Source organism: Plasmodium coatneyi, chromosome 4, assembly GCF_001680005.1.
Source record: "Plasmodium coatneyi strain Hackeri chromosome 4, complete sequence".
Lineage (NCBI taxonomy): Eukaryota > Apicomplexa > Aconoidasida > Haemosporida > Plasmodiidae > Plasmodium > Plasmodium coatneyi.
In genome coordinates this window covers 482,639-496,365 of record NC_033559.1, presented here as the reverse complement: position 1 = coordinate 496,365, position 13,727 = coordinate 482,639, and the positions used below count along the sequence as shown (strand labels likewise).

The 13,727-nt window shown below is 39.5% G+C and overlaps 2 protein-coding genes across 2 annotated transcripts; both read right to left on the bottom strand.

Moving 5' to 3' along the window:
* Positions 1-884: 884 nt before the first annotated feature.
* On the bottom strand, positions 885-1,570 carry PCOAH_00007110 (Acyl carrier protein; the record flags this gene model as incomplete). The annotated part of the gene is made up of 2 exons (XM_020057521.1): positions 885-992; positions 1,202-1,570. 2 exons carry the CDS (start codon positions 1,568-1,570, stop codon positions 885-887), a joined length of 477 nt encoding a protein of 158 aa, XP_019913213.1.
* A 1,153-nt stretch (positions 1,571-2,723) lies between these two features.
* Positions 2,724-13,052, bottom strand: PCOAH_00007100 (Cysteine repeat modular protein; the record flags this gene model as incomplete). Its single annotated transcript, XM_020057520.1, has 2 exons — positions 2,724-12,441; positions 12,739-13,052. The coding sequence occupies 2 exons, from the start codon at positions 13,050-13,052 to the stop codon at positions 2,724-2,726; spliced, it is 10,032 nt and encodes a 3,343-aa protein (XP_019913113.1).
* Between the last annotated feature and the right edge of the window lie 675 nt (positions 13,053-13,727).

Below are 13,727 nucleotides of genomic sequence, written 5' to 3'. Positions count from 1 at the left end.
ACACGCTTGGGGCTCCTTTTAAGTGCGGCGCTATTGGTACGGGGGCATATGACAAATGTGCCTAGGGGGGTATAGCTACCTTCCCGCGCCGAACGCTTAAAAATGGACATTATTTGAAAGGATGCACCCTCCACGAGAAAAGAAAACAACTGAGCAATTGCAAAAGGAAAATTGGCTGATAAACCTTTATTTGCAAAATGGAGTCCAACAGAAAAAAAAAAAAAAAAAAAAAGACAATTTTGTCATCCATAAGATAAGATAAATTTTATTTTTTTTAAAATGGTCCGTTTATTTGTACGCATGGCTTCTCCCCCCATAAGTCACCCATCGGGGAACTGCTTTTTTTTTTAAATATTTCCACATTTGAAAATTACCTTATGCAGAATTTTACAAAGAAATTTACACATGTGTGTACGTGTTGTCCGTTGGAAGTCGCCGCTAAGGGCTGTACTTTTTTTTTTGCTTCCTTTTTTAAGGATTACATCTAATTTAAATATCGCAAAGGATAAGAGCGTCCCCTCACAGAGGGGGGTGAAATATTTCTAAGTATGTTATATAAAAAAAAAAAAAAAAAAAGACGAAAATGTAGACGAAGGGGAAATTAGCCCCTTCCCGCTCCCCTTTTTTTTTTTTTTAAGTAACCCAAATTTGTTGCGAAACGGGGGAAGTGGCGCCCCCGTGTAAATGTGAACTCCTCACATACGTAACACATACACTAGGCAGGTTGAGCATCTACATCGCTACGCGCAAAGGAAGAAGAAGCATCTTCGCGCTTGTCCCCTAATCACAAAGTGGCTATCACATATTCAAAATGGTGGTTAAAACTGTGTTGGAAGAAGGTGCATATAATAATGCACCAAAGGAGGAAGCAAAAAGAGTGAAGTCTACGCCTTCTTAATATTCAGCTGAACCAAATAATCGATTACTTCTTGCACAGTTTTGATGTTGTCTGCTGTTTCGTCCGGTATGGTGATATTAAACTCAGATTCAATCTGTAGGTGGTGATAGTTTGGAAAGTGATACACGTATTTATAAGCATGTACACGTGTGTGTACTAATGAAAAGTGCAAAACAAGTCGAATGGTCCCATTTGCACTACGCCGAAAATGTAATCACATTGTCACAGTTAACAAATGAAACATTTTCCACGGGTTTAGTCAGGAAGGCACGTTTTACGCGCGCATAGGCAATGCATAATTACGTCTATTAAAAACTCGACGGTGTCCAGAAAATCCCAAGCTCTATTATCTTTCGTTTTACATTTTTCCAATTCTTCATTATAATTAATTTCTACATTGGGGGGTATGTACTTCTTCAGCACGGTCATCACCTTTTCCTCAATCTGTTCCTTGGTGAATGAGCTCAAATTATCTTTCTCTGTTGAGAAAAAAGATGCCGCCTTCACTTCGCTCTTTGCAAGCCAGTTGTTACTACCTCCAAGGAACACACTGCACCGGTATGTCATTCCATTATTTAACAGAGGCTTGCAAACGAATTCCCTTCGGTGTACATCCAAAATTTTGACATTTTTTTTGCTAAGGCAAAACTTTCGAAGTATATTTCTCCTCATTTTGGCTTTCTCACAGTTGTGGAATTGTAGTACATATAGGTGTCATTCACGTGGCGTGTGTTCTAAACGTTTTGCTCTCTCTGCTTGGTACCCTTGGCTGCGATTTTTCCGCGACCTTCACTTTCAAACTGGGGTGTTTCACTTCTTGGCAGTACTAGTGCGCTGAACGAGGGGCGACTATGGCGTGCTACATGTGAAGAAACTTCTGTACATCCCGTACGAGTGTATAAATGGTTAAATGCGGTGTGTTCATGCGTTTACACGTTTGCATGTTATATGTTTATGCTTGTGTTTATTCATGATTTTTTTTTTCTTTCTGCACAATTCGCCGCTGATAGAAGAGGAAAAGGCACCCTCTAATGTTATCACAAAATTTTGAACCCTTTCTTCGTGACCGCATCGCTGTTCTGTTTGGAATTCTGCATAATTGGGTTGATGAAAAGCGGTTATTTTAATTCATTTTTTTTTTTTTTTTTTTCATATTTAAGAGTGCCTATGGTATAGTTACCCCTTCGTCGTTCCTTTTCCATGCTGAAAAATGAATGAAAGGTTTTTACAAAAGTGCCGCAGCGGGAGGGAGAAAAAATCTCAAGTGTATCTTTCCTTTGTTCAAACATTTGGCCTTTTCACGCACAGGGGTTTTGTTACCATATAAGGGGAGGCCTACTCTTCTACAAACACAAGTGTGCACATAAGCAGGTATTTATAGTCACCTCCCCTTTTTGGGAACTCATCTACAGCGCGAGGGTCCACTTGCATGTTTTAACACCCCTCACATATTTGCACGTTACTTAGTATGTTTTGAAATAAGGCCAACCTAGGATTCTTTTTGCGAACATGGGCTTATGCTCCATACGTGTATGCGTTGTAAGAATCTCGCCACACGAAGGGTGTAGCACAATTTAAGTTAGGACTAAATGTAAAAGTGTCATATGTACACAGTCTATGTCCTCAGAAGGGGCATAAACTGGGGTAGGCAAGTACGTAGAAGCCTTTGCAGACTTTGAAAGAATCCCCAGAATGCAGGTATGCTTGCATAAAAAGGCAAGGCGGCTGGGATTATTCGGCCAATTAGGTCGATTCGATCAATTTGGTGCTCGTTGAAAGGGGTGGGGCGCTGCGTGCGTAGGTTCACTCGATAAAGTGGTCACATTTAGTTGGGCGTTTTCTTGTGCCGTTTTCTTCTTGCACCCCCCGTGTGCCGCAGCGTGGTGGCGGACGAATCGTCGAGAAGCTTCTTCAATGTCTGGACGAAGTACGCGTTCGCGTTGCTCATTTTGTTCGCCGTATTTCCCTGCATTCGCGTAACGCTTTTCGCCTTTTCACGTTTGAGAGAGGACTTCTCCTTCTTTTTGATTAAGTTTTGTAGTTTTTTTATTTTCTTTTTTAAATCCTGATTGTACTCATTCAGATAGTTTTTTTCCACGAAATCGTACATCTGCTTGTTGTTCTGCGAGAACATAATAAGTTGGATGTCCTTTTTTCTGGCTTGGATTATTTTTAAGAATTTCTTTTCCCTACTTAAGGAGTTTTTCTTCTCGCAGAAGAGGAAAATTAAAATGGAGAGACGCTTACTTTCGATAAATTGAATCATATAAATTGAGAAGAAAAATTCCACAATCGAGATGGACAAGTTTTTAAAAATATTTTCATCAAAAAGTAATTTAATTATATCCTTCTCACATCTGTAAAATTCATCATTTAGAAAATTCAGAGGAGTGTAACAATCGGATTTTTCTTCATCATCAGTTTGGCTATAATGGGGTGCTTTTGCTGCAGGGTTTTTCTTCTTTGCTTCATTCAGGTAGGTGGAAAATTGTTCTAAGTTTTCCGCTTGTAGAAAATTCTTTTTGTGTTGCTCAAATTTGTTCTTATCTCCAATGATGGAATGCACAGAATAAACTTCTGCGTAGGAACTAAAAAGGGAATAGAATAAGAGATTTCTTTTTTTCCTTTCAAATTGCTTCTTATTGATTGGGACAAGGTTCACTAAATTCTCGTCGTGGTTCTTCATCCAGTGTATGAAGCAGATAGAAAATCTCGTAACGAAGCTGATCCATTCTACGTTTATTTGGTTATACGACTGATTAACAAACAGAATGTTGATGGCTTCAATTAGGCAATTGATAAAATGGGTTATATTAATTGGGGGGGTGACCCTTCTTGAATTTTCTCCATCTACGTGACCATGAAGATTGTTGTCCTTTCCGTTGGGGTACTCTTTTTCTCTCTTTAAAAATTTTTTATAATTGTTGGATAATTTGCTTTCACCCATAAGTTGAGACCAATTCGTACTCCTCTTTTTCAGGTCTACATAGTTGATATTGGAGAGGGGCTGTCTGGAGGGGTCACTAATATTGTAGTAAAGCAAATCAGAGTGTAGCAAATCTAGGCTTATTACTCCCGTTTGAGATCTCTCCGTGGTGTCCATTTTTACATTCTTCACTATTTCTTCGTACTTGGCTCTGGTGGACCCCTTTTCAAATATGAAAATTTCCTCCCCCTTTTCGTTGAAGAGGATGGAATAAAATGGGATGTTATTCACGCGTAGGAGAAGGTCATAAAGGTTGCATTTTTTCAACACAGATGTGTAGGGCAAGGGGAAAGAGAAAGAAGTTTTTTTCTTCTTCTCTCCCGTTAGGGTGGAAGAGTTGTGTGCCCCACTTGTACTTCTATCATCTGCATGTAGGTTTGGGTTCGCCCCATTTTGGTTACTCTTCTGCTTTGCAAAATTGAAGAAGGACTGCTCGTTCAGCAACCCTTCCGCTTCTCGCCCTACGTCTTGCTGATCCTCTTTCTCCTCCTTGCTCTTAAAAATATTCTTATAAATGACAAATTCGAGTACAATTTTGTTACCCATGTAGAGGTGAAAGTAGACAAATAAAACGAATGGCAAAGAATTCGTAATGGGAAAATTAAAGAAGAAGCTGAACTGGACACTTAGGTATGTTATCAATATGGAAAAGGTGGACAACAAACTTAACTTGCGCAAAATGTTATTAGACCTTTTGTCGTAAGGGGAATACATCAAAATAAGGGTAACTTCTGTGATTAGGATAAACACGATGCAGCAGCATATAAAATATTTCGCGTTATCAATTCTTTTGGTGTACAACTGACAAGTGAAGGAAATTGCCACGAACATCACCTTGATCACATTGAAGAGGTCCCAACACCGGTTCTGGTAGTTGTACCCATTGAAGAGGAAGTAACTACGCACTCGTTTTGCATACGAACCATATATTTTAAAATTCTTCAAGGTGCCATAAAATGAAAAGATGAATAGGAGTAAATACATGAGGAAGAAGACGGAAGAAAATATCACTCCTGTTGCAAATAATTTATTGCCCCAGTTGCAAACTTGGGAAGGCATGTGATAGAGAACTAGGATGGGTGTTTTACTTTTGTACTTTACTGGTTGGCACCACACCAGCTCTAACAGGCTAATAAGAGTAAATGGGAAGTATATATACAAGACGATAATGTAGAGGACCTTCAAATCGGAGAGAACTCTTTTGATTCTACTAAAAGTGCTTATGCTAGACGGGTGTATGTAACGGAATAATCCAAAGGCTTTAATATTGTAGATATTAAGCGCACACATGTACGTCCAGTATTTGTCCTTTGCTATGTTTTCCTTCACACAGTAATTTGATGCATCGTTAGGCAAGAATTCTTCATCAAAATTGTACAGATTTTCATTACTAGAGGATAGTTCCTTCTTCGCCATTTTGTTGCCGCGCAGCGAATCGTCAGAGGTGGATAAGTGGGCGCTGCTGCCACACTGTGTGCTGTTCCCACCTGATGTGCTGCTATTCCGTTGAGGCGTTTTTGTTGTCTTCATTTTTTTTGTTTTCGCCTTTGCCGCTTCCTCACCGGAGGAATGTTCATGCTGAATGGATGCATTTCCCCACCTCTTCAACCACAAATCTTCCCTCCCCTTTTTATCATTAATCGTGTCAATGACATGTTTTTGATAGTACTGGTAGTAGAAGTCGGAGCGGTGCTGGTAGTACCCCTTGGAGTGTACTTTGTTAATCTGCCTAGCAATGACCCTTTCTACGGTTCTAATTTGCTTCCTCTTCAGCCAAGTGTAGACTAAGTAGATAGTTAAAAAGGTTGCTGTCAACACAACGCAGTCAATCATGGGTTCCGCTATTTTTATGTACCTCTGTATGTACCATATGTGTATATACTGCTGGTTGCTATAGGAGTTCACAAAACAGTTCAGCTTCAAATAATGTGTCAGAAACCTCATAGGGAGGGTGATAAAGAACTGGAAGTAGAACAAATGGTTTGGCAATGAACTATGGTTAGACTCTACTATATAAATGTAGGGCAAAAAACAGATGATGAAAAAGTACCATATTTTTAATATGCCCATAAATACAAAGTTCCTTTTTACATAGCAGAAGTAATTTAAATATATTAGAAAGAATACTATCATATAGAAAAATATTTTCCTAGCCAATAAATCGATCAGTTCCGTTTTTGTCTTTTCGCATTTAACGCATTGGGATCTGAAATAAATCGTGTCATAGTTTCTTGAGCAGTTGTTGCATAAGTATCCTTCCGACCCGTGGGCACATAAATTGTCCACCCCCCCTACGCATCTTTTACTAATTGGACACAAATGAAAGTCTGGAATTCTCTCCACTGTTAAATACTCATTCTTATATTTTAGCTTCTCCAATTTTTCGTTAACTAGGATGTGTGTTATGCCTACTTCGACAAGGGAGATACTTTTTTTACTGGCGGGGTAACCCAGTTGTATTTCCTTCCCCGGTTTGACTTCCACTTTGTGCTTCTTTGGATGATTATTCTGGTTATTCCTCTCTACAGTAATATGTCTTACCCTTCCGCCAAATAACTGCTTGGCTATTTTGTTTTTAATTATTATATCTCCCTTTTCGTAATTATTTATCTGAACATTTAGGGAGTTCAGCGGGGACCATACGAAATCATCATGCTTTATTTCAAAGGTGGCAAAGTACCCCTTCTGAGGGAATGGAATAACATGGTCGTTAATTTCTATGTCGGTGTAGTTGGAGTTTTGTATTAAATTCTTTAGCGACTTGTACTTCAAGCCACCAATGCATAGGGCCCCTTTGGAACAGTTCACGCATTTCATTTCGTGGGAAGACTCATGTATCATATATTTGCCCCTAGAACAAAAGCACTGTTTTTTGCTGATAGATCCTTGGAAGGAGGTGGAAAATTCCATGCATAGACCAGCGCACGGTGAATTATCCACAACGTCTTTGTAGTACCCCTCTTCACACTTCACGCACATTTCGCTGCTACGCCCGCGTCTGTCCTTTCCATCCTTTGCGTTGCTTGCACTGTTTACGTTGTTTACGTTACTTCCACTCTTTACGTCGCTGCCTTCTCTGTTTTTGTGACTCTTTTGCACATTTATGCTGTACCCTTTCCCGCATATGCACTTATGCACGTCCGTCGACTCTAAGGTCGTCTTAGGTACGGTTGATCCATTGGGGCAAAATATGGGCGGGTGATGAAGTTCCCTTTCGAAATTTTTAAACCAGAAGCCTGGACAAAACATTTTGTTTGGACATTTAATGCACGTCCCGTAGGGGGAACTGTCCTCACTGTCATGAAGTTTGTTGAAAGGAAAATCTAAACTGGAGAGTGAATTGTAATGTTTTTGCACTGCATGCGGGGTATGCGAAACGTGTATCGGGGTATCTCCCATTTGGGTGAAGCTTTTCTCCTTGACGGTGGACGCCACTTCGTTTTCCTTAATCGCACTTGTGTTGTCACCCCCGTGAGCTTCCCCCTTTCCTGTCGCCCGTTGGAGACTTTCCCCTAAAACTGCTTGCACCATTTTGGCAAATTTTTGCCTCCTTCCAGATGACTTTACTTGTAAAAAAAGATCGTCCACTTTGTTTTCCCCATTTGGTAGAGATAAAATTTTATTCTTTTTCGCTTTTTTAATACCTTCAATCATGACTTGCTCCATTTTTGAGTCCACCAATTTCATGCTGAAGAGCCCATGAAAATAGTAGCCTTCTCTGCAAACGCAGTCGTACTTGGAAGTGGATGCTTCCGAAGATGTAGTTAAGTTGAGAGGACACTTGATACACTTTCCATTCGATGTGGAATCTTTGTAAGTCCCTTTCTCACATGGTACACACAGGTTTAAATTTTTCTGTAGGGAGTACCCGGGGGAACATAGGCAATCTTCGATAGTTCCTTGGAAGTTTTTTTTAACTGAATTTAACGGGCACTTTTTCTTTTTAAATGATTTTTGGGGACAATAATAGTTATTTGGACATACGTCAAAATTGTACACCTTCCACAGTTTTAGCATTTCATTTTTTTGCACCACACAGCCGGTTATCCTATCTGCATCATCATAACGTTGTATGTCTTCGATTTTTTTCAAACTCTCCTTTTTATAATAGGATGCAATTTCTTCGTAAAAATATAAGTAGCATTTGAAAAAATGGATCATTTTCGTCCCATGACTTCTGTTTAGGAAGAAAAATAAGTCTGTCTTCCCGTCGTGTATTGTTCTATCCATTTCTATCCCTGTGCAGTATATGTTTGAGATACATGTGTTAAGACAACTTATGAGATCAATTTCGGGGATGGTAGATACGTACACATTTTTTTGTATAATTATTGCTCTGTCCATTTCGTAGCATTCGTAGGATATGTCCTTTCGCTTATTCTCGATGTACGTTTCTTCCCTTGACTTTATCAACATTAGGAGGTCTGTTCTTTTCTGTGCTATGAAGTTGAATTTGCGTACAACTGCTTTCATATCTTCTGGTAGTAGAATTGTTCCCTGTAAATTTGAATTGCTATCAATGAGTGTCCCTGACGCCGCTTCCTCTGCGATGGATATTCCAGGTGAGTGCTGTTTTCCATCTTTCATTAGTACACGTTCCCCTTTTGAAGGTGCCTCTTTGCTGTCTTCCTGACGAGGGAGGATAATTCCCCTAGGGTTGTTGTTCCCTACTGGTGAGTTATCTAGCGAAAATATGGAGCCTTCCTGCTGAATAAAACGGGCCATTTTTGTACTATCCATGAGAATAACATTTTTGAGGTAATTCGTGTAAAACGCGTTGCTGTACGTTCCTTTCAGGTTGCGTATGCTGTTACTTATTTTTGGCATTCTAGCTTTAGCGTTGTCTTTTTCGTACCCATTTGTGGCATCTGGTTTGTCGCACCACGTCCATTGGGCGTCATGTTGGTTTTGGCCGTGATCCCCATGGGTTCTTTCCCCCTCGATCAGTTTGGGAGTGAGCTGCTGTAGTGATAGAGGACTGTCTTCATCAGGTATTCCACACATATGGTCCATGTGGCAATCGGCTCTTGGCTTCCCTTTCCGTAGATGCGCCTCTCTTCCATTTGTGTACTGATCGCTCACGTATCGACGGTACTGCTGCAAAAAAAGAGGCACATTCTGCACGAGTCGCTCCCTGGTATGCTGGTATATGTACTGAAAGTACATGTCGTAGTAGCCATTTTGAGGTAAGCAGTCCGTAATGGAAGTGGACTTTACAGAAATTGTAAAGGTGTAAGCAGGGCAAGGAATACATTCACCAGAGGAGTGGTGAGGCTGGAAAGTGTTGTAAGGACAAGGTACACATAATATGTTGAATGACTTGTGCTTCTGAATGGTTATTCGTCCATATCCCCTTTCGCATAAACAGTCCATAGGGGTAACACTTTTCAACTTAACGGTGACTGAATTTTTTGGACACGTAGTAACTTCATTGTGGAGCCCTTCACAGTACCCGTTGTATCTACAAATGGAACAAATGGACTTATTCTTACTGTAGAAGTATCCAGTTTCACAATACTTGGCACTATGGGAAGAGGAGTTACCCTTCCTAGGGGAAATAATAACGTTTGATGTTTTTTTTAAAAAAATATTGGAATGTTCCAAGTAGTTTTCATTGGGCAGAAATTCTTGTGTGGATCTTGGATTGGTTACAAAGGGTGTGCAGGATTCATTGCCTTGGTTTGCTTTATATGTGTCATAAGAACATGGCTTGCATGTATCCGTTTCACTATCGTAGTAATAGCCAACGGAGCAGATACAATCCTTCGGTGAGGTGGATCCCCTTTTTAAAGTTACCATGTGTTCTTTACAAGGAATAATATCCGCTTTACTAATTGGAACGTTTGGGTTATAAATGCAATAAAAGTTTAAGTAGCATGGAACACATTTGGATAGAGCGTCCGTATAGTACCCATCTTTGCATGCACAGTTTAATTCTTCATAGCTTGCTGCTCCTTCGACGAGACTTCTTTTCATATTTTCACATGTAGACTGACATTTGAAATCTCCAATTTGGTCTTTATAGTAGCCTGCTGGGCATTTTACGCACGCTTTTTTTTTGTCCTCCAAGTAGTATCCAGCTTTACATAAACACTCATTTCTGGAAATGGATCCAGGGTAAGAGGTGGTTGAATTTTCTTGGTAGTTCTCACAGCTCATGCATTTGAGTCTATGCACGTTTGATGTATAGTACCCTATGGGACAAGGGACACAATTATTAGACTGAAAAAAGAATCCCTTCGGACATGAAGAGATAAAATTTTCAAAACTTAAGGTGATTTTGTTGAAGTAATCGTAAGCCACTATTTCCATGTGGAACCATGCGGAGATCTTTACTTTCCCACTTATCATTCCGCTGTGTTTGTCTATATTCAATCCGGTGTCGATATTTGCATTGGTTTTATTTTCGTACTGTCTAAGGGTAAACTTTTTTATATTGCTGCTTCTTTTCAGAGGCGTCATATTTACCTCTTCTCCATAATGTAGGGTGTATGGGAATTCGTTGTACTCAATTTCGAACTCGCTCAATTCTTCAATCTTTATGTATGTGACATAGTTCACATAATTTTCTTTACTTCGTTTTAATCCACAGACGATTAAAAATTCTGCCGTCACGACAATGGAGGTGGCTATGTCAAGGGGGAGGTTACCATAGGTTAGGTACAATTGGATATTTTCTTTTATTTCAAATATTAGAATTATAGAACTGGACAGTTCGCTCAAAAAGAGGAGACTCTTATTCCATTGAGTCACATGAAATAGGGACAAGGAAAAAGGTTTGTTCAATCCTTTGTTGCTCATGACTGGAGAATTTAGATAACCAAACGTCTCGATAATTCTGTCTTCCTTCATGGAGAAGCAAAATAGCATATGTAGTGCCGTGTCTACGAAGTATACCTTCTCCTGATCTACAACAATTCCTGCTGGGTAAACCAGCGTCACACTCTTAGACAACAGCCCTTTCAGTTTTGCCTTGTTTCTTTTGTATCGCCGTATATTGTAAAAATCTCGCAGTTTGGTTATTAGGTAGTTTTCCCCATTTATTAAATAGTCTATTTGTTCCTTTTTTCCTCCTTGCAGTAGGATCCTCCCCAGGGGGGAGAGGTAGTCTCTTTTTTTTTTTGTTGCATATGTGTGCCGAGCGTTTGCCTTGCCCTGAGTGTGATACGCAGGTAATGGCGATTTTACCCCTTTTTCTCCTTTTTCCCCTTTCGCTTGCTCCACTTGCCCCACTTCCCCACTTCCGTCCAGAAAGACCAGCGTAGCGGCGGTCTCCTTGAGTATATACTCCGATCTGTATCTGAAAACATTTTTCCTGTCCGCGTCTGTGACATATATAATGTGTTGGTCTAGAAATATGCCAACCGGTTTGGTCAAAAAATGCGAAATAACTTCGTATACATCATTCGGTTCTGAAGTGGCAACGATTATATAATTCATTTCCAAGAAGACAACATAATTTTCGAAGGAAGAGCAAGCCAACATTTTTATTTCTTTCCTTAAAATTCTAGCCAAGATATCATAAGAATGACTTTTTTGTGATAAATTTTCTCCAACTTTCTCTACAATCCTCACATTGCCCTCTTCAGGAATGAATATGGATGATTTACCCAGGGCACAATTGAATGCAGATATTGTGCTTACATCATTTGACGGTGTGATCTGCTCAATTAAGTTGTTTTGAATTTTTAGCAATGCGACATATTGTGTGTCTTCCATTTCGATGCAAATGGAAAACATTCCCAATTTTTTCATCATAAAATTTTCCGTTAATATGTGAAAGGGCGAAATTTCTTTTACAGAAACTTTCTCAACGATATTTCCTTTACAGTTTTCGAAGGAATCATATATTAAAATATTCTTGTACTTAAATTTGTCTAGTTTATTCCCTTTAATTTGGACCGATGTCATCTGGTTTATCGTTCTTATATACATTTGGTCAGCCAGAATATGCATAAGGGGTGGCTTATCCATGGGGTAGTTTCCTTCAATAAATTCTATCGTGCGTTCTATATTCCTCGAAAAGTTGTTTCTTTTATTTTTCTCTCCTGTATTTTTTTTTCTGTTTAGAAAGAGCGACTTTAACGATGTGTTTATGTCTTTACTTGGTGCAGATTCCGCATCGTAGCCGGATCTTTGACTGGATTCTTGCATGTATATATTTCTGGTATCCTCCTCCAGATTCTTCCTACCCACTAGGTAATCATTTGGTGCCCCTACTGCATCTGCCTTTTTCTCGCCTTTTGTATTATTGTCTAAGTTGATAAACTCTGCGAGACACCGTTGTGTTTGTTTTTTTGAAGTGTATTCCGACTCGGACTGCATATGAGGTACTCTTCCATCTATTGTGAATGACCTTCTCATGAGTGATTCCCCTGGTAGTATTTCCCTTCTTTTCTCACCGAATGTCGTTAAAGGGGTGCCTTCCTTGGCCCCGCACGAGGAGAAGAGCCACCCCGGCGTTCTAACATTACTACTAGTGCAGCTGTTACTGTTATTGTTGTTATTGCTGTCTCCACCGCCGCGCCGCCGGTTCGTTAGATTGGGTTGGCTGCACCTGGCAAAAGGGGAAAAAATGGCGCACACATATGGGTACATATATATGCACATTTGTGTATGTGTTTGTGGCAACTCCAACTTTGATCCCCCCACGGACATAGCAGATGCGATAAATGGCTAGGTAAGAGAATAAATGCGCCCCCTTTAAAACGCCCCCGGTCAATTTTGCAGGAGCGATAAGTTCCTTGGTGGCATATTTATTTTGGTTAAAAAAAGTTTCGCGAGATGATCACATAATGCACCCCTTGCTGCATGCAAGGCCAGCCAGCTTTGAAAGGCAAATGAAGCGTCTTACCATTGATCATCCGTAAGGTTCCCTACAAAGGGGTAAATTCCCCTGTTCATAAATTCATCATGGTGGCAAAATTTTGAAGCGCTTAATATTTCTCTACCTGGTGAATAGGGCAAAGCGCAACTTGCACAACACCTGGTCGAACTGTCTGCCACGCACAAACCGGTGTTAAGACTGTAACTAGGGCTTCCACATAGTTGTTGCACCCTTCCTGTAGTAATATCCGGGGTGAGGGCAAAAAACAAAAGGATACAACAAAAAAAAAAAATTAGCATCCTTAGGGAAACGCTAGAGAGAAACCTTTTCACTTCCACCATTTGTAGGAGTTAGACAATTTGAAAATTTATAAGCAATAAAAATTCGCCCAGGAAAAAAAAAAAAAAAAATTGGGCTGTACATCCCCACAGAATTAAATAACACGTAACATTATAAAGAGTTCAGTCCACCCCCCAGGATTCCACCCTCGCACAACAACATGTGGTGGGATCCATGGAAATGCACAAATGTGCTGTTTATTTTTTCTTTGATACATAGAGGTGGTAAAAAAAATATAAAAATACAATAAGAAAATTTAAAAAGAAAAACAGAAAGAAAGAAAGGAAAAAGGAAGAAAAGAAAAACGAGCCAATCATTTTGACATGTAATAATCATGGACAGATTGTAGCAGGTGTGTATTTTCTACATTATCAAATGGTAAACAAACAACAGAAGGGAAATTCTTGTAAGACCCTATTTTGCCCTTATTGGTGTGTAATACGTATGATTATTTTGATAGAAGATCTGCCCATTTGTACTTTTTTTTTTTTTTTTTTTTTTTCTCTCAAAAGGATCAGGTAGAAGTATACATAAGACACAACAAATGGCAGTTTCCATTTTATGCATTCCGGGGTTGTTGCAACCCATGTGAGTGATAATTTAGGCTCAAATGCATCCTTTTTTTTTTTTTTTTTAACTCAACTTTTATAATGAAAATTTTTTTTTGAAGACCCCTA